Here is a 22,485-nt window from a genome sequence, read left to right on the forward strand (position 1 = left end):
ATGCCTCTTAAGTCCTAAGCTTGGAACTGACCAATTGTCAATTCCACCCACATTCCACTGACCAAATCAAGTCACAGGACCAAATCCAACTCAGTGAGGTAGAAAGTATACTCTTTCCATGAAGGTTGATGGGGAGTGGGGGGAAAGGGGTGCATATATGTCGAACAGTAATCTAATCTACAAAGAACAGTATTATTATATTTTAAATTTAATTGACCATTTGCCTCATTCTGTTTCATCATATCATTGCCCTTTTTCTTGACAACAGGTTTCTTAGCCTAAAAGAAGTCTATAAATCTGTATCATTATGTTAATAACAAATCCCTTTTTTCCAGTATCATAATTATTTAAAGATGAAATTTTAAATTTTGCTTTTTAATGATGGCAGATTTTCACAGTGTTCTGTGTTTTACATAGTAGAAGATATGGGGAAAGGAATTCTGCATAATATTCATTTCAGAGTAAAACTGAATATTTTCTAAGGCTGGGAAAATATATCTGTGGCCAGTCTTCAGTTTTAACCAAACTTACAAATACTTTTAGGTTTCTGCTGAGCCTGATGGAGCTACTTATGTATTTCAAGGATTTATTCAGGGCAAAGATTATGGGCAATTTGGACTACAAAGACTGGGTAATGTATTCATTTTCATTTTCATGTAGTTTTTTTATTACTCCAGATATCATAAGAAAGTACAATGGATTCTGAACATTAGACACACTTACTATACTTTGAATTTTGCATTGTCAGGACTATACATTGATACATTTGATAACCTTTTAAATATTTGCATTCTTCAGAATATTGTTTCTCTGTGTTCCAGCTCCATACAATGTTTAGTTTTTCAGCATATTTCTAATAAACATGACAAACTGCCTTGCCCTCAAGCAAGTAAAAAGGAGAAAAAGTGATATAGATATGAAAGAAAATATTAAACTAAATAATTTTATCATATGAGAAAATACTTCTCTGCAATTTGAATATTGTCACAATTTTCTTACTGCTCCAAAAACATGTAGTGGCACTTTAACTCATAGTGTCTGGAAAGGGAAAATAACTTTGAGGAGTGAGCCCTGTTTGGGGACTTTGTGCTCTTCAGATGTATAAATTTTCCATGGTGGGAGGCACAGGGTTTTGTCATTTTTATTTCTAACTCTTCTAAAATGTGTATAAACATTTAATGGTCTCATTTGAATGTATTTATTAACATAGCTTTTGGTGTATAATTTTCCTAAGGTGTACTGTCTCCCATTACTATGTTGTGGTATTAATGCATAAAGAATAAATTCATGTTCTAAAATCTACTACTTGATGTTTATCTTAAAAATTCCATTGCTTTGAACTTTTACATAAGTTTTATGAGTCCCTGGAAAAATAATTTATAAAAAAGGTACTAACACTTTTTAACCTGGACTAAGGTATGACTTAGTTGAATATTTATCGAAAAGGCAAATCAAGGCTTCCCTGGTGGCGCAGTGGTTGAGAGTCCGCCTGCCTATGCAGGGGACACAGGTTCGTGCCCCGGTCCGGGAAGATCCCACATGCCGCGGAGTGGCTGGGCCCGTGAGCCGTGGCTGCTGAGCCTGCGCGTCCGGAGCCTGTCCTCTGCAACGGGAGAGGCCACAACAGTGAGAGGCCCACATACCACAAAAAAAAAGGGAAATCAGTTTTCTCCAAATGAGCAATGTTAATAAGATGTCATTTCAGATAATGTCTTGCCAAAATTGTTAGTTTTAAAAGCAGGATAAAACATTTATTAACACAGTATATTAACACACTTGTGTAAATGAATGCAAGATTTTTTCATATAATATTCCCTAAAGCATCTCAATCACTACATGTCTAAAACAGCACCTATAGAAAAGGAACTTTTCTTTCTAAAAAAAGAGCTTGTTATTTATTTTCTCTTCCCTAGTCACTGTGCCAACATGTTGACAAACCTGATTTTTCTCATTTCCTAACTGTGCAAATGTCATAACCACTTACTCAGCCCCAAGTAGAACATAACTAAATCCTATGCCTTCTTCTCCCTTTCATCCACACAAACAAGTTCCCCTGAATCTATCTTTTCATGCTTTTCCTAGTGCTGTAGTTCACATCTTAATTTCCGTTTTTATCTAGGATGTTCCTGCAATCTTCAAACTACTCTTGCTTTCAGACCAGACTCCCTCAAGTCCATCTCACCCTAGTCGCTGTTCTAAATCTTGTATCTTATCACTGAGCCTTTTTTTTTCCCCCCCAAACACATCCAGTTGTTCCTCACTATAGGTGGGTGGAAAGTTTGGGCTGTTTAGAATCATATTTATGCCTTTTCAAATAATGTATCATTTTGCCCTCCTATTCCCTACCACATGTCCTTTCCACACAGACATGCCTAATGCTTGTCACATCCTCTAAATATGCCACTCACCTTCCCATTTCTAGGCTTCTGATGGTCCTGCTTCCTCCCCTATTTGTTGTTCTATTGATCTTCAAGGTCAAGCTCATAAGTCTTCCAGAAAGCATTCTTACATACCACCAGATGGAATTACTCCTTCCTTTCCTAAAGCACATTGATCATGAATTCATCCTTGATATATATACTTATTTGTGGCTCTGTATTCTTCCCACAATTGTATGAACTCTTCAGTTCAGAGACTCTGCATATTTTTTATTCTGTGTCCTTTCCTGGAAAAATACCTTATACATAGTAGGCACTGTGCAAAATTGTGGAAATTAGTTGAAGGAGTTTTGTGAATTATTTTTGTTGTACTATGTACATTTCCAAGTACATCTTGCAGATATTTCCAAGTAGATATCTTGAGCAAGGGAGAAATTAATTGGTTCACAAAACTAAAAACTCAATTGTGATAAAGTAGGGTTGATTTTATAAGTTATTTTCTTATTTTATAGGACTGAATATGTCAGAAGGTTCAAATTCTTCAAATCAACCTCATGGTACAAATAGTAGTTCTGTGGCCATTGCTATTCTTGTGCCTTTTTTTGCACTTATATTTGCAGGATTTGGATTTTATCTTTATAAACAAAGGTAAGTTTGTTGATTTTAAGTATAAAGCATTTCCCAAATTTATATTTCATGTTCTTTTTACTCTCTAGTTCAAATTCTAACTTGCATTTTTTTTCTGGGTTGTTTAAATCTCTGTGTGCCAAATATTTCCACGGTTGTTGAAACCATTTTTTCCCCTGCCTTTCCCTCCACCACAGCAATATACACACAACTAAAATTGCTCTGTTAAGTTGCACAAGCATTCAACTTAACCCTTCCTCCTTTTTGCCTGTCAAATTCCTGGTACATAGCTAATTGTATAGGTTATTTTTACATTATCCATATTGAAACTTTAGAGATACAAATCTAAGTTAAGGTTTAAATTGAAGCGGTGATATCTGCTGCCAGATTTTTTTAGAGAACTAGGAAGAAGTTGTGTCCAAACCTCTTATTTCACCTGAAAATACTGATAGATTTTACCCAGGGAGACAGATGATAAAATCCTCTAATCCTCTCATTTATCTCTGTTGCTTTTAGAAGATAATGGAGTTAATATATTATATTTGTGTTATATTTCATATATGACTATATAGATTATTCGTTGGTCCCTGTTCACTACATCCATTACAACATCCTGGTGAGGGGCTTCACTATGCAATTCTCCACTATTTGGGACCATCCCTTACTAAGAAAAAAAGTACGAAAAAAAAAAAAAAGAAGAAAAAAGTATGCAGATAATAGAATGAATATCTAAATGTAATGTATTTTTCTCAAAACTGATGTTTTTATTATAAATGCCAGTCTGTATTATCTAAGAATGATTTATTTAATATTATTTAAATTTGTAACAATTGTGCATTAGCAGCTGTTTAGGCCTTGTCAATATAAGATATTATTAATGATAAAAATCATCACTAAATTTATTTATAAAGCAAGCTATGCTAATCTTTTTTATTATTGTGATAAAATACACATAACATAAAATCATTGAAACCATTGTAGGTGTACAGTTCAGTGACATTTAGTACATTCACAATGTCCATCACCCCAAAAGGAAACTGTACCCACTAAGCAGTAACTCCCTACTCTTCCCACCCCTGCCCCAGGCAACTACTAATCTGCTTTCTATCTGTTGGTTTGCCTCTTCTGGATATTTTATATAAATGGAATCATACAATATGTGACATTTTATATCTGGCTTCTTGAATGTAATATGTTTTCAACTTTTATCCATGTTTTACCATATATCTGCATACTATTCCTTTATATGGCTGAATAATATTGCATTGTATGTTTGAATGTGTTGTGTTTAAATATGTCCATTCATCAGCTGATGGACGTTTGGATTGTTCCTATGTTTTTTCTATTATGAATAGTGCTGCTATACACATTTGTGTACACGTTGTGTTTGAATATGTTTCAGTTTTTTTGAGTATGTACTCAAGAATGGAATTGCTGGATTATATGGTACTCCTCCATTTAACCATCCTAGTGAAGTGGTATCTCATGTGGTTTTAATTTACATTTTTCTAATTACTAATGACATTGAGCATCTTTTCACGTGCCTGTTGGTCATTTGCCTACATTCTTTGAAGAAATGCCTATTCAAGTATTTTGCCCATTTTTAAAATTGGGTTATTTGTCTTATTGTTGTTGAGGTATAATAGTTCTCTATGTATTCCGGATACTAGGCCTTTTTGGATATATGGTTTGCAAATATTTCTCTTTCTGTGGGTTGTAGTTCCACTCTCTTGATAGTGTTCTTTGATATACAAGTTTTTCATTTTGATTAAGTAAAATTTATTTCTTTTTTCTTTTGTTACTTTTGCTTAGTGTTATACCTAAGAAACCATTGCCAAATTCAAGGTCATACAACTTGTATGTTTTCTAAGAGTTTTATAGATTTTGCTCTTATATTTAGAAATGATTAGTTTTAAGTTAATTTTCATTGATGTGTAAACTTTTCTAAAGCTTGATATTATTTTACTTAAAGCTGTGGCTCAATATTAGCAGAAGGAAATTGTTTTACATATTTATGATCCTTACCTAATTAGAAGAAAACGATGTTCCTTCTGTTTCTATTGTGAATCTAGTTTGAAAAAAGAGAGACAAATATGATCCATTAGAATTATGCACCTGGCAAGAGCAAGTTGTAATCAATATAATTTATATTATATAACAATATATAGATGATGCTTTTGAAAGAAGCTTTAGATAGTTTTTTTTCATATTGTCATCATACAAATCACCTAACAATTTTTAGTATGGAGAAAAATTCAGAAAATGCATTAGGGGTAGTAAAAGCGCATAACGGCAAATACAAATTACACTAAAATAAATCGTTGAAATTTGTGGTGTTTGGGGTAAACAGGAGATTTATTTCAAAGGCTTTTTAGGAATTAGGTTTGAGAAACAGGTAAGGGCAAGTATGCCTTTGTTCCATTACAAATGTCAGCAAATTATGCAGTGGGATGTGGGAAAGAGAAACTAGAAATAAACATTAGTCAAAAAGGAGACAAATAAAAAAATGAAGCAAGAATTCAAGATGAGCAACTTATACCAGCCAGCCTAGATTCCATGTGTTTTATAAACTAATGGCAAACGTTCAGTTATCAGTAACTCTTTGGAAACTATTTTCATGACTTGAATATCAGTATAGATAGTAATTTCTTCTTTGAGATTTTGAATTTACTTGCTCTACTGTATATAATTTTAAGCCAACTGAATAGTTATGTTTCTGGGTTACTCCAAGCATCTTCCCAAATTAGGCATCAGCATTAGATGTCTACTCTTCTTGGAACCCCCTTCCTATTACTGCAGAACCGACTCCTTATTGTCCTTCAAGTCTCAGATTAAATTTTGCCTCGTTAGAGATGCTTTTCCTTATTACCTCTCCTAAACTGGCTCCCAGTTACTTCCTGTCCTATAAACCATTTTCCTTTTTATCAAAACAGTTTTCATTATCTATTATTTTTCTTGTTTTATTATTTTTAATTTATTCATTGCTTTCTATCATTACAATATGAGCTCCATGAGAGTGATGACTTCATGTTTTTCTTAAAAAAATATATATATATATCCAATGCCTAGGATCATGCCTAGTACTTAATAGATGCTCAGTAAATATTTGAGGAATGAAGAGTAATGAGATTAAAATTCATCAGCATCATAATTTAGTTATATTTTACATGCTATTTCATAATGATAACATTATTTCATAAGAAAATTAATGAGAATAGCCATGATATCATTTATTTACACTTACTCATATTGGTGCTCTTTATAAATATATATTGTATGTAAATAATAAGTCACTCAGGATTTAAAAGTGACAGGTAAAATGTTCACATGTGTTGTATTGAGTTTATGGTTTCTCAATTAATACTTTCAAGTTACATTATCCATTAACAATAACTCGAGTCATTGTGTTTGAGCCCTACTCTGCTATTTCTTGAAGAAAGTTAACATATAGCTAATCAATGTTCTCATCAACAGGACTGCACCCAAAACACAGTATACAGGATGTTCAGTTCATGAAAATAACAATGGCCAAGCAGCTTTTGAAAATCCCATGTATGACACCAACTCGAAGTCAGTGGAAGGGAAGGCAGTACGGTTCGATCCCAACTTGAACACAGTCTGCACAATGGTATAACGTGGCAACCTTTGCCTTCTTCAAAAGCTTGGAAATTGACACACAAAACAGTGCACATTTAGTTCACTGATAAACAAATTAAAGCACACTTTTCAGGACTTGCTGGGTCACCTTTTCCCGAGGAATGATAGAGAAGAGTGTTTTTTCATAAACTGGACATAATTCTTCTTCATGTTTACCATGGAGAGTTTTACAAAAATCGGCTGCACTCTGAGAGTGCTTACTCACAGTTTATTTGCTTTTTTTAAAAAGGAGATTATTCTAAAACATAAACTTATTTGCATATATTGGAGGAGCATCCACTATCAGTATTTCTGTGCTTTATAAACTATATTAGAGGGACTGGGTTAAAAAAATGATATAGGGTAGAAAATAAGAGCTATACTTACAAGAGTCAATAGATCACTGACTTCTCTTTAACTGTCATGAGCTACATCACACCCATAAGTCTGTGTTTCACACCACTCTATCGGCTGTTCCTTCCTATTAATTGAGTCATTGTTTTCTTTATTTCCCTGGTTATTTCAGATTGAGTCATGCCCTGAAATGTTTATGAACTAGCTTATGCCACAGAAGCGATAAGATTGCCCACTCTGATTTGACTCTCTGGTCTTTGTTCTTCAGCATCATATTGCTATCTTTTTGTAGACTGGTTGTCATAGTTTCTGCAAATGGCAAGATCATCGTGCTATCCTCCTGATTTCCCTCATTATGTTGTAACCAGTATTATTCAGTGAGCCATGGGATAGTGTTTAACTCCTTGCTTCATGTCTGTTTTGTCACTCAGAAACCACTTTAGCTGCCAAAAATTATCTATAATAAAGATAATTTTGCAGTTATCTGAGACACCAAACTTACCATTCTTTACCAAACTTTCCAATGTTTCTGCAAGAACAAATAGAACCTATTAATCTACTTATTTAGTTTATGGTATATCTACTTATCCTTCCAGTTGAGCCTTCAAATTTATTTAACATTATTTTGAACTTTTATCTAACAGTGAGTTAGAATTCTAAGTTTTAAAAATTTTTAACTTTTAGTCAACAATGAGTTAAACATATATTTTGGACCAGCCCCTACTCAAAATGACTAAAAAAAGAAATTACTTTCAAATCACCAATATAAATTTATTTCCTAAAGTTGTGGATTTACCAAATTTTCATATATTTTAAAATTTCTGTACTCTAATTCTTAAGAAGCAGCTTTCAGATATGACAGGTTTCTTTCATAGTCAAATTAAGATATGTATTGGCAAGTTATTGGTGGCTCATTTACAACTGTATCACAGTAATGCCAGCATTTTGATTTAATAGGTCATTGTCTTCTTTTTATAGCATGTTTTATTTCATAGAGTAAATTATGTACCCAGTGTGAACACTTTGTTCTTGTCCCTTTCAAATATGGATAAACCTGTAAACAGTCTCGACTTTTTGTATCATGAGACAGAGTGCCTAAGAGAAATCATTGCACCTGGAGCGCTACTTGGATCTGTGTCTACAACATATAGTGAATTTCTTGTAAACTACTTTGAGATACATTGTTTTGGAAATTCATATAATTTTCTCAACATTGTACTCTACTGACAGGATGCTGTTTTAAATTTTATCCCATCAGTTATTTATTCTTGTTTATTCAAATGACTGCAATAACAATGATTCATTCATTAATGTTAAGGTTAATACATTTAAGATCTTGTTTAAACAATGTTTCTTCTGCAACTGGCTACTCCTCTTATATTAATGCATACACTTTTGTAAAGAAGTATATTTTTATGAAAAAAAAACTTTGTAAAAGTATGATGTAAATTTTCAGTGCAATGTAAACAAAATAAAAATGGGTAATTGCTTTTGTAAAACGTGTATTCTTTTCAAAGTTGTCTGCCAGTGTACTGGTTAGTAAAAGGAAAGAAGAGCCCATCTTTATTTGGTGGTGTAAAGTTCTGAAACTGCATATTACATATACTTAGTCCACAACATAATAATGACACATGGGTGTTTTTCTTCTCTATATTCTGTAGTTCCCCAAGTGTAGCACTGTTAAAAGTAAGTACATTCCCAGTAAACATAATAGTATCATAAGAACCTCATCTTAGAATTTATATTAAATGTAAATACTTTAATAATGCATACTATCTAAATTTAGATATACCTGATGATTTCTAGTATTTCTGTAGTATATTTTCTTAGAGATATTTATGTTAAGCATGCTTCATAAGTATGAACCCAATAAGCTTTTGAATTGCTCCATTAAATTAATATGCACAAACAAATCTGTCTTTCCAAGATGGAACATGTAAAGTTTTGTACTCAAGAAAGTTATCAAGTTTCTCTAAAGTTCAAATCACAAGTTATTTAAATTCAATTTTATTAGATAACTATTTTTCACAAAATACAGTCTTTATATTTCAAAACCTCAAACTCCAGCCTTTACAGTCTATCTCTGTTTATTACACTTTGTTTTAGAAATAAATGTTTCTTGATATAATTGTAGTTACTGTTTTAACTTGGTTAACTCTATTACCTCCGCCTTTCACTCACTTCACATCTATATTTTCTCTTCTTTGTCTTTATTTTTACTCCTCCCTGTGTTTTTTTCTTTTCCTCCCTTTTTATTTTTCAACTTTTTAATTATTCTTTCTTTTGATGTTTTTCTTAACATTCTTTCCTCTTTTACACGTCTTATCCTTTTTAGCCTTTTATTATTTCTCTTTCTTTATGTTCTCTTTATCTTTTTAATGCTTTCAAAGGTAAGCAGCAATTTTAGTGGAAGTAATTGTATTTTTCTCTTTTCCCAGCTTTATTGAAGTATAATTAACAAAATTATAAGATATTTAAAATGTATAACGATGATTTGATAAATGTACATAGTTTTTTAAATTTCTTTCTTTGATGAGAACATTTGAGTTCTACTCTGTTAGCAAATTTCAATTAAGGAAGTAATTTAAAAGAGGCTTCTTGAGCTTCCCTTATATTTAAGGACATTAAAACCATACGTTCCACCCAGGATCTCTTGATAACAGAGCCTAATAAAAATGACTGTGGAAATAAACCAAAGGTCAGATTTACTTTACATGTCCTTTTCACTTATAAGTGAGGGGAAAAAAGCCATAACATTAGCTAAAGGAGTCAATAAAAATAACTAGCTGATGCTCTCTTAAAGAGAATAAGAGAATCTATTGCCTGTCAAAGTATTAGTCTGTAAATATCTATAAATTTAAAATAGGTATAAAGTAAGGTAAACTGAACATCTGTAAAATTATAGAAGCTCATAAGTCTAGGAAATAATTTAGAATGGGCAGTTTGAAATTTGGCTGAAAGAAATATTGATTTGCTTCTTTTTTTCTTTTTCTTTTTTTTTTTAGGATGACTTTGGAGGAAAGGGAATATTGATCTGAGAAGATATACATGTGTAAAAGTCTGAGAAATGTCTTTCTGCCATCACTTTCATGAGCTTGGTATTCTAAAGTAATTTAAGAGCAGATTTAAAAGTTACCAGGGAGTAGAAATGGCCACTGGACATTAGATTTCATTCTTCAGTATACAAAGCAACAGAACTAGTGAACACCTGCCAGATACTTTCCCAACTTCTAATAAGTTCCCATGTGTAATAATTTTATTAGTCTTGAAAAAGAAGTATATTCTACACATTCAAACTCATAGCTATAAGTTGTGTTGCAAGCATAAAACAAAAAATCTGTGCTTAAACTCTCATAAGATCCAAATCTTGCTTGTAACTATTTGCATACCTCTGAAAATAGGGATGAACCCATATGCTTTGGCAGGACTAGTGAGATACATAGAGAAAAATATAGATCCATCTACATGGTATGAATTAAAATAAACCAAAAGGCCTTCCTTCTCAGTAAGTATCTTCTTCATACCCTTGAGTTAAGATTTTACATCTCCTGAAGGAACTTATTAGAAAGAAATATGTTATCTGGAGAATGTCACAAGATAGCACTGTAATCCCAGTGAGTAAATTAACACAGCTATTATAGAGCAAGTCAATTGAGCAACTGCTCCTAGTCTCTTTATTTTTAAACTAGGACTTTTCCAGTCTGTAACACCCTTTTTAGGATGAAATTTTTAAATGCATAAAATGAAATATAAAGGAAATTAATGATAGTAAAATAGTATAAAAATATTTTTAAATATTCTACATATATATGAATATATATACTTATATATAGATACTAATACATACATATATATGTACTTCTCTACTGATACGTTAAAAAAGCAGTGGGCCTAATTCTGTAATTTCAAAGAGTATCATAAGCACTATTTTGAGATATTCATAACATTTAACATGACATAAAATATCTGTGATTTTTATTAATGACAAAATCAGAGATTATTTTTACCCAGCTTTTTACTGAAGGAAATACTATATTTGAAGGAGCTATGAAGATAAAGGTGTAGCATTTTCCCACCCATGTTTACAAATTTTTTAAATTCTATCTGCATACCAGGTTAAGAACCCTGCTTTAGCGATGAGAATTTACAGCAAGTACATTGTGATGGGACAGGGAAGAAAACATTGTTCTCTTGAGCTATTGGCAATGAAAATTGAGTGCTTAAGTTGGACTTTAGTTACCAAGTAACAACATAAAGAAGAAACATTTCTAAGAAGAAATCCCTAATGGGAAAGAGTGAGTATAAATAGTAAAATGTCATTAATTAATTTATTGATACAGCAAATATTTTCTAACACTAAACATGTGCATACTACTCTACTATGAAGTATAATGGCTATTGGATGAATAAAAGTATAAGAAACACATGGATCTTAAAGTTTTGTCAAGCTATAAAAGATTCTTAAAGTATATATAGGAGATATCACATAATAATTCTATGTGGTAACTATGTTCTTTTCTGTAAGCTTTCACTCTCACTTTTTCTGTTAATTAAAATTGACTTTTCCTACTAGAGAATGGACTTGAGGATACGGGGAGGGGGAAGGGTAAGCTGGGACAAAGTGAGAGTGGCATGGACATATATACACTACCAAACATAAAATAGATAGCTAGTGGGAAGCAGCTGCATAGCACAGGGAGATCAGCTCGGTGATTTGTGACCACCTAGAGGGGTGGGATAGGGAGGGTTGTAAAGCAATTATACTCCAATAAGATGTTTAAAAAATATACAAATAGAAAAAAAAAATAAAATTGACTTCTATGGAATTATAAGCAAGTCCTTGACTAACCTACTGAATAAGATTAAGGAGTATAGAAGTGATTTGGGTTATGTGGCATCAATACATATTTTTCAGAATATTCAGAATTTGATGGAGTTAATTGAAAACTGCATATTAGGTCAATTTAATGTCATGGAAAATTTGGACATTGACAAAATGATCATAAGCTATTCACAGTATCAATAGGGAATTTCTGCTTTTCTTTTTACTTTATCTGTATATGTTTTCTTCGGGATCTTTATTGCAGCTTTATGTATAAAATGTCATTTGCAGTTTAATTTAAGAATAGAGCACCTGCAGTTTTAATACAAATCAATTAGACAAAACAAGGGTCAAATTTATATTTAAAGATATGCTATTATTGGGTAAGGGAAATCAGTATTTCTTTTTGCCTAGTAATTCTGCTCAATAGGTTATCCAGAGGAAATAATCAGGGAGAGATACTTGACATGACTTTTCAAATCATACATTATTTGTATATGGTGAAAAATATATCACTAGTTACCAGTGTATAAGCAGGATAAATATTCACTGATCTGGGATTGCATTAGAAATTACCATACGTATATAACTAATTATTAAAAATCATGTTCAAAGTTAATCATATGAAGAAGACTTCAGTTTTTTAAAACAAAACCACTCTTTCTCTCACTCCCTTTTTCTCTTTCCATTTTCCTTTTTATTCCAAATACAAACATATATAAACATAAATGTCTTGAAGCAAAGAAATAAAATACAAATAATCACAATTATCAGGAGTGTGAATAATTACAATCTTTTGTTTGACTTTTTTTCCAGGAAGGCATATATGTTAATCACATTATAAAAAATATAGTTTTAAGTGAAAAAAACTTAGTTTAAAATTTAAAAAGTAGATTTTACTTTGATGATAACTTTTCTTAGAAGAGTATTCAGACCTAGAAGTGAGTTAAGGAGACTCACTCACATCAACTCTGTCAATACGAAAAAAAAAACTAAAACAAAACAAAAACTAAGAACTAAAGGGATAATGTCATTCACAGCAAACTGTTTAAATGAGTTAAAGTGAGAAAAATTAATAAATCCATTGAATGATAGATGTTTATCAAATATCTATGTATTTTCACTTTAGTTTTGCTGCTTGAATTGCATCAAAAGTGCCCAGAATAAGAATGTTGGACAAATAGGTAAGTTTTTCCTTTGAAAGGTAATCTTTCTCTAAAAACTGTATCTAAAGGAATGAAAAGAACCTGAGCTAATATTTTTATCTTTATTCTCTATATTTTAGGAAATCAATACTTCTCCAAATAACTGTAACAGTATTTGTTTTACTTTACAGAACATTTTAAGATGTGAAAAACCTTAAAAAATAGCTGACCAGAAGTTGTCTTTTTCTTTTTTAGGATCATTCCTTTGAGCTTATGGAGTTAATGAATCTCTTTTTCCTTAAAGCAATTACACTATCCAACCTATTTTCTTTTTCTACATTTCATTTTCTGTTACTAAGATGTATTTAAAGTACTTTTACTTTGAATAGTGCCATGTAACTAAGTGCAAGGCATCATTATCAAGTGACACTTTAAAATATTCCTTAGCACAGTAAAGAAGCAGAAACCATATTATTTTCTGGTAATTTAATAAGTGGTTTCTTTATTTAAAGGACATTTTAGCAGTTCATTTGTCTCTTGAATAGAACAAGTTTCTCCTAGAAATTCTCTGAACATTTAACATGCTAATGTTCATCTTGAATATTGAAGATGAGAAAATAAATGAAATATTTCAAAAAACATTTAACCATGGAACACTTACTAACTTATTAGCATTACATAGACTGCCAGCATTTCTTAGAACATAATTTAGAAAAAGACCTACAGCACCTTTGGCATGTTGGGAAGATACACATAAGCACATGAATATTTAGGTTTATAATTTGTCTAGAGGTTGGCTTCTCTGTAAGCTAATGAAGCATTTCAATGAAATTATTTATCTTGATTGATATATCTTATTTAATACCTGAAATTGTAGACAGGGAATAATACATTGCAACTCAAAGAAGATTTATTTATAAATTCTGATACGTCGCCAGTATGAGTTTTAGTCACAGCCAAAAAAAAGAATTTACCACACTAATTATTGTAGTTCACAAAAGTAACTGAATGAGGAAAAATAATTAGTATTTTCAAAGTATTAATAAGTGTGAAATATACTAAAGCATCAACAAATATGAACCAGCACACCTTTCATAAAACAATCAAAAACTATTTTTGCTCTAAGTGTATTTTATGGGCAAAGAAACCTACATAAGAGAAACTGCACAGAAATATATTATTTTTTTTATATTCCTTTTCCATTATTTTATCCTCTTTATCACCTTCCCATAGTAGCTTTCAAAGTCTTCCAAGCAAAACGAGTTCATGCTCTTATAATCCCTCTTACCTACATTAACTGTAGCTAATATATTAATGTATTTATGTGATAAAAGGTCTTCTGACCTTCATATAAATTGTGTGAACCCTTCCAAGGTCAAATCGTACTCATGTTTGTAGCTCATTCCACTGAGGGAGGCTGTGACTGAAGTGGGAATAAAAATTAATATTTATTGATATCAATTATTTACCTGGGAACATGTTGCTTATATGTTTATTAAGCATTATGTATAAAATATATTTCATTTAATACTTTTGTTGCAATTCTGTAATGAAGGTATTTAAATCTTTGCAGATAGTAACTAGCATAAAATAAATGATAAATCAAAGCTTTTTGGATAAAGGTGACCCTACATTTCTTCTCCTGACTGAAGGGCTGACGCTATAAAATTATTCTGCTTTGTGTTAAGGCACTAAATTTTAAAAAGGATGTGGAGCAATATTACTTGAAAGTATTTTGTGATAAACATAAAATGAACTAAGATCCAAATTATATTAATAGTATTAATATTAATTGCACAAGAATTCAAATTTTTTTTCATAATTATGCTATTTAGAAAGAATTTCTTACTCAAATTTGATCAGCTAAGAGAATAACCCTTTAAGATCCTATGCAAAGGTTTTGATGTGAGAAAATTACAAATTTCTAGACAGTTTGGGACACTAAATGAAACTGATGTATTATTCATCAGGCACACATGGGATATCAACTTTAAGAGAGAATTTTTTAGAAATCGCAAAACAATGAGATGTCAGTGGCTCTAAATGAGTATTTCATCAGTGCTCTCCACATACCTTCCTTGATTTTGGCAATTTCTTTCTATTCTAGAAAGTGTGTCAGTAACCAACATCAATTCTTTAGTGAAATAGACTTATTTAATAATTATTTTTTTTCTTTGTAGTGAAATTAAAATTGATTATGTTTTGTTCATGTGATATAAAACAAGTGTTTGCATTTATTTGATTTTAAATGTGTTAGAATTAATGTCCTTCAGCAGAAGACCACTGGGAACACACATATGTTTGAACAAATGTATTTAATTACTTGTTCCAGTGAAGGAAAACAAGAGCGCTTGCCATGGTTCCCCAGGGTGTGTCTCAGTAAGAGAGTGTTAGAGGATTTTTGCTTGTGTTAGATGATTTTGGTGAATTTACAGAAGTGAGGTTTTTCTCTAGATTGGAAGCAGGAGTAATTTCTATGATTGAGTATTTTAATAAACCTTAAGAAGGAAGAAACACTAGACTGGAGTTTAGCCATAACTCGTAAAGATTAACAGTTACTTGTATTGGTCAGAAAATGGGGATGTTTGGTCATTTTTGTGGCTTAGATAATACTCATGTTTTGTCTTGTTCAGACATGATTAAGGAGGGATCTTATATTTGTCTTGATACATCATAGACATCTAATATTGATGGTCTGTGAAATTGTCCATGTTTAATAGGAGAACATCAGGATCTAGCTGTAGTGCCAGGCTAGCTTGTAGCTACACCAAGTCATGGCTGATTGTACCAGGCCAGCTCCTGGATGTCAGGGGCTGTTTTTCTCTATCTCAGATATATTCTTCTTTAGACTAAATGCTAATATGAGTTGCAACTAAATTTAGGCTCATAAAAAAAGTAGCTCTTTTATTTCTTCCTTTAGCTTTAATTAAAGGAATATGTTAATTCAGTTGCGGGATATTTCAGTAATGTTATCAATTGAAATGTTTCGTTAAAAGTTTATTATCATAGGGGATTATTTGTTATCTTACTGTACAGATTTTTATTACTACATTTATTATAATTTATGATAATAGATTTTTAGTAAACTATGAATGTGTCTTCATAAATCCCAAACAAATATTTAGAAAATACTTAAATAGCATATGTAAGTATTAGTTTCATAACGTGAGAACTAGATGCCCATTACAAACGTGACTGTAAAGAAATATGTGTGTGGTAGTTGAAATTTCTAGGTAATGAGTATGTGATTATATATACTGAACTTAGGTGAATTTTTGTTTACATTATTAGCATTTCTGAAGGAACATCTTTTTGCCTACTTAGAAACCTGTTTTAAAACTTAGAATTATTTGTATTCACCTAAAACTCAGTATATCAAACTAGACAGTTTCCAAATTTTGTGGCATCTATCTCAATGGTTTGCATCCCAGCTATTAGGTCGTTCATGCCATTAATGTGGTTGTCGTCCCTAACAGTTCTTTTACCTTCATTTCCCATAGGCCAGTGTATGACAATGTTATGTTAATTTTACCTACTAAATATTTATTGGGTTCATTCATTCTTCTCCCATCCCATTGCTAGTCCAAGCTAGCATCATCTCTTGACCTACTCAGTGCAGTAGCCTGCTAAGTGCATTCTCCATATCTAGTCCTGTTTTTTCTCATCTATTCTTTATAAAGCAGCCATAGTGAGGTTTTCAGTTACAAATCTTGCTTTGTGATAAGTTACATAATAAAGTCTATCCAGGTGAAATATGGAAGAAGAAGTGATTAACCTGTTGGATGAAGCTGATTCTAAAATAAAACTTTTTAAGTTAATTCTTGAAGGATGAGTGAGAGTCCAAATGGTAGATAGTGATAGAAAAGGGTAGTAAAGGGAAGATTTCAGGCAGACTAGTAGCACAGGGGCATAATATGGAGAGATACAGGTATGCTAGAGTAAAATAGTTGTTTAGAAATCCTGAAGCCCAGGGTACATTTGGAGGAAATATAAAAAATGAAGCTAGAAACTTAAGAAGTATAAGATCAGGAAAGTCCCTGTATGCTATACTATGAAGGTTCAACTCTCCTCAGTACTAAATTGGGATCCACTGAAGATTTTAAAGACACAGTAACAGTACTAAATTTTTGTTTAGAGGAAAAAATTGCTCTAGAAGCAGAGAAAGACAACATATTAAGGGAGATGAGCTTAGAGTAAAAAGTTTGGTGGGAAGACATTACAAAATTCTAATGAAGTCTGTTAGGAACCTGACATAAAGCAGTTCTAGTTGACTTGGAGTGCATGTGTGCATTGAGGTGATATAGAGGAGATGGACTTAGAAAAATGTGATAAAAACTGTGCAGGGAGATAGAGAATGACAATGGATTAAAGAAGTCTAAATGGACTCTCCAATATTCTGGTTTGGGGAGTGACGATGGAGAATGATATGGTGGCCAAAATAAAGTATAAGAGAAATAATATACAGGTCAATTAACATAAGAGAGGAGGTCTTAAGCCCAGTTTTAAATATCTTGAGTCTCTGGGATTCATTCCTCTCTCAAATAGGTAGCTACAAATATGGATCATCCTAGAGCATGGGAAGTGGAGAGCAGTTTTTATTTGGAATTATAGGAGCTAAATGAGGGGGTGGGGCTGTCAATGAGACTATAAGATATATATATGATTCCAAAGTGATTTTTTCCCCTAAACAAAAATTTAATACTAAGTCTTTAAAATCTTCACTGGATCCCAATTTAATATAAAGAAGAACTGAACCTTCATAGCATAGCATACAGGACTTTCCTGATCTTGTACTTCTAAAGTTTCTAGTTTTATTTTTTTATCTTTCCTCCAAATATATAGAACATGAAAGAAGATGGTTAAGACAGGCAGAACACTACAGACCACTTCTCTTTAGGAGCGACTAGTCTGGAATGATTTCACACTCTTTTACATTTGCACATTTTATTCTTCTACTTTCCCTTGGTACTTCTGAATATTTGATTTTTATTTTTGAAGTTTTGTTTTTGTTATTTTAACACCAACCTATTTCAACTATGCTCAGGGAAAAAGAGAAAGATGACTTTTTGCAACAGAGCATTAGAAGACATATGAAACTGAAATCCCAGGAGCTTGAAAATTTGTGGAAGCTTGAATCAAAGTTGGGAGAATTCTAAGGAGCAAATTTTTAATTCAGTGGAGGAAGTTAAAGACATTTAATGAGTCTTTTTCCTCCTGTCTGGTAAATTCTCTTACCAGGAAAAAATACATTCACAAATAATCAGATTTGCTTTAAATTATTGCTCTACTTTTATCAAGTACGTTCTTAAAGGTGATTGACAACTTTCTTCCTAAAAAATTATAGCTGCAATACAATGAACCAGTTACAAAGAAGCTTACCAGTTCTTTTTCAATTAGTCTTGTTTGCAATATAAATTTCAAAATCCCTCCAGGACAGAGATTAGATTTCATAGAAATATATTTTACTGTACACTTCCTGAGGATCCAAGTATGGTGGAAAGCATGGAATAACCACCCAATAAATATTGCACAGTTGCTTGTTTGGTTATTAGTTTTAGCCCATCAACTTCAAATTTGAGGACAGAGAACTTAAATTATTGCTCATTAACATGTAAAAGTAGATTTACCTGGCAGTCCAGTGGTTAAGGTACTGTGCTTCCACTACAGGGAGCACAGTTCGATCCCTGGTCAGAGAACTAAGATCCCACATGCCATATGGCATGGGCAAAAATTTAAAAAAATAATAAAAAGAAGTAAACATGTAAAAATTGTCTTAAAAGTATTCCAAGAATGCACTTAAAAATGCAGTTAGGAAATGGCAGAGGAGACTATAATCATTCCAAAGAAGTCAACTTATTTAGTAGGAAGAAAGGAGATATGTCGAATGAAAGAGAAATCATGATCAACATGGAAGAAAACTAAACAAAATCAAATGTAAAAAAAGTAAAATAAACTATTTAATATTAAATGTAGTTCAATGGAATTTTCATCCATTACTAGTCTACTAAGTTGTGAACAAAAGCAAATGAATAATGTCTTTAAAAATTTTGCTTTGAAAATATGTGTGGGAGGAGTTTATTTTAAAGTGGTACATGCAGCTTACCTCCTGTGTCATTATTCTAGTAATAGCCAGTCTCCTACATTGTGACTTCTGTTACAGCTCAGAATATTTTTGTACATTAAAGACTGCAAACTTCCAATTATAATTTGAAATATATAGGCGATATTTTATATTTTTTAGATGCAATTTTTTTCAGAAGTAGGAACTACAAGAATAACGAACTAGCTCAAGTAGATTGTTTTAGTTTCTGTGCTTAACTGGTAATTTTATTTTTTCTTTTTCAAGCCATAACTAATATTTAAGCTACTAGGTAGTATTACAGAGGATGATTTTGTTTGTTCTATTAATTTTAAATTTTATAATTTGTTGAAAACACTTGAAGATTCTCATTTTAACAATGATCTGAGGTTAGTATTGGAGCTATAGGTAGAAATGGAAAAACAATACCTGTAAATAACTATAAAATCTCATTTCAATTTCAGTCAGTATTTGAGATAGAAAAGGAATGGGGTAAAAGCACAGGAACAAAAACTTAGCTTTAAAAAAATGTTTCTTAGCACTCAAAAAATAGACAAATAAGATTTTGTGAATATATCCAGTAAAACCTTAAAGCGATATTAAATTGATCATTAGCATGAATGTCTAGGAAGAGTCTAGACACTGCTGAAAAAGAACCAACTCTGTATGATATCAAAGTATATTATAAAGCTATGACGGTTAAGATATAGTACAGCTTTGTGTATAGACCAGTAGACCAAGGTAACAGAATAGCAACCACAGGCACAGAACCATATATATATATATATATATATATATATATATATATACACACACACAATTGATTTGTAACAAAGTTGACTCTGTGGAGTAAGGAAAAGATAACGTTTTCAATAATTGAACGAGAAGGTGAGAAAGGGAGAGATGGTGAGGGGAGGGGACAGGAGGAGAGGGAGAGATTGAACCATTTGCATCATACATAAAAACCAACCCCAGAGAGAGTATAAATCAAATTTAAAAATATGACTATAAAACTTTCAGAACTTTTTATGGCCTTTTGGAAGGAAAAGATTTCTTCAATAAGTTAAGAAAAAATAGTAGGAAAAAAATCTGCAAGAGTAGAGAAAATCTGAACCACAAAATCTTCATTGACACTTATAGAGCACTGCTCCCAACAATTACATAATACACATAATTTTCAAATACACGTGAACTTTCTAGCATTCAGTGCTGTATATTTTTCTCTCAGTACTCCATTTCCTGCTTCCCATGAAGGTTGTTGCCAGTTGAGTTTTTCATTACCTATAGACGAAAGTATACTGATAGACTTGTCCCATATTAGAAATTTTCACAAAAAGCGTTGATGCTTGGGTTTACATTTTGTTCACACCACTTACAAGCTATTCAAACTTGGGCAAATTATTTAATTTCTCAGTCTCAGTTTTATTTTCTGCAAAATTGGGGTAATAAGGTACTTACCTCTTTAGGCCATTATGAAATTTAGACAAGTTAATACCAGTAATGCACTTAGAATAGTACCTGAGCCAATGAAAGTGCTCAATAAATGCTAGTTGTTATCGTTGTTGTTGTTATTGCTGCTGTTTTATTTTTGTTTAAATTCTTCCCACATGCCACAAACTCTGACATCTATACTCATATCATACTATTCACTAGAAATGTTTTCTTTTTTAACATTTTCACCTGTAGAAATTCTGGTCTTCTGACAAGTTTTTTTTAAATGTTGCTTTGATTCCATATGTAAGAATAAAAATTAATAAATAGGTAAATTATATTTATTTTCTCCAAACTTTGGCAGTATAATATTCACATCTCCCTTGGCACTTATTTTATCTTTTGTAATAGGTATTTATGTAACTCATCTTCCCAGTAAAGATATTAAGTTCTTTTTATAGTCTGGTTATGCTGTAGTCACAAGCAAAATCTGAAAGCTCAGTGGATTAACAAAATAAAGGTTTCTTTCTTGCTCATTCAAATTCTAAGAATGGTCAGGTAGCCCATCTCCATTTTATAGGTAAAGCATTGCTATGGAGAATTTGTGTCCCCCCCAACTTCGTATGTTGAAATCCCAACCTTTAAGGTGATGATATTAGCAGGTGGGGCCTTTGGAAGGTGCTTAGGTCAAAAAGATGGAACACGCATGGATAGTTTAATGCATTTATAAAAGACCCACTACAGATCTACCTTGTCCCTTCTGTCATGTGAGGTTACAGCCATCTATAAGGAAACAGGCCCTCACCAGACCCTAAATCTTCCAGTGCCTTGATCTTAGACTTCCCAGCCTTCAGAACTGTGGGAAATAAATTTCTGTTCTTTATAAGCCCCTCAGTCTACTGTAATGTGTCACAGCAACGACAAGCAGACTAAGAGGATCATTTTTATTATAAGTGTTTGTTCAACAGGAGACTTTCAGTCTCTGACTCAAGGGAAGAGAAGAATGGATGATGGATTATGACTTCTCATTGCTGGCTAGGAAATTACACACATCACTTCCTTTAATTGTCTATTGTCAGAACTATCACAGGAACCCAACTTTACTTCAAGGGTAGCTGGGATATATAGGACAGGAAATATTCTATGAACACTGTCTTTGCCACAGTTCACTTTTCCACTCACCAAATCTCCCTCTGTTGCCTCTTTCCACACACTAAACAAACCAAACTCCTTTCCAAGAGACACATCTCAAAGTCTCATCCAGGCTTTATCCAGCTTACATTTCAGGATATACAATACATGCAGTACTTTTTCCATCAGGCCAAATGTGGCAAATTTTTGTCTTAGCTCCCTGCCTCCCTCTCTCCCACCACAGACATCCATGGTGGAATATTGTATTAGTTTCCTGAGGCTGCTGTAACACATTAGCACAAACTTAATGAGTTAAAAAAATGAGTTTATTCTCTCACAGTTCTGAAGGCTAAAAAGTCTGAAACCCAGTTGTGCTGTGCACCCTCTGGAAGCTCAAAGCCTGAATCAGTTTTTGCTTCTTCCAGCTTCTTTTGGCTGCTCTGGGATTCCTGGGTTTATGGCCATGTCTGTCCAATCTCTGCCTCTATCTTCATATTGCTTTCTCTTTTTAGTGTTATTTATCTTTGAATCATTTATAAAGTTTGTGGTGACATTTAGAGCCACCTGTTAAATACAAAATAATTGCCTCCTGTCAAGATATTTAACTTAATCTCAGCTGCAAAGACTCTGTTTCTGAATAAGGTAACATTTACAAGTTCCAGAGCTGAAGACTTGATATCTTTTGGATGGCGGTTATTCAATCTATCACAAATAGGGAAAATATATTTTGAAATTAGAGAACATTCAAAGAAGTCAAAACTTAATGGTGAAGCTGGAGCATTGAGAGCAAAGGGAAGAGAGTAGGAAGATAAGCTGGAGAGAAAGAAAGGGTCTGACTAACAGAGTTTTGCAGGACATTGTAGAGGATACTAATCCAAGCTG

General features: G+C 32.3%; 1 protein-coding gene across 2 annotated transcripts in view; it reads left to right on the forward strand.

Moving 5' to 3' along the window:
* Positions 1-6,639, forward strand: part of CSMD3 (CUB and Sushi multiple domains 3) — a 1,062,125-nt gene extending 1,055,486 nt beyond the window's left edge. For both annotated transcript variants that reach the window (XM_024739588.1, XM_024739590.1), the window contains 3 exons: positions 544-631; positions 2,891-3,026; positions 6,480-6,639. In XM_024739588.1, the coding sequence (XP_024595356.1) occupies positions 544-631; positions 2,891-3,026; positions 6,480-6,639 (384 nt within the window). The remainder of the gene's footprint in view (positions 1-543; positions 632-2,890; positions 3,027-6,479) is intronic.
* Positions 6,640-22,485: the final 15,846 nt, after the last annotated feature.

Source organism: Neophocaena asiaeorientalis, unplaced genomic scaffold (assembly GCF_003031525.2).
Source record: "Neophocaena asiaeorientalis asiaeorientalis breed wild unplaced genomic scaffold, Neophocaena_asiaeorientalis_V1.1 scaffold533, whole genome shotgun sequence".
Classification (NCBI taxonomy): domain Eukaryota; kingdom Metazoa; phylum Chordata; class Mammalia; order Artiodactyla; family Phocoenidae; genus Neophocaena; species Neophocaena asiaeorientalis.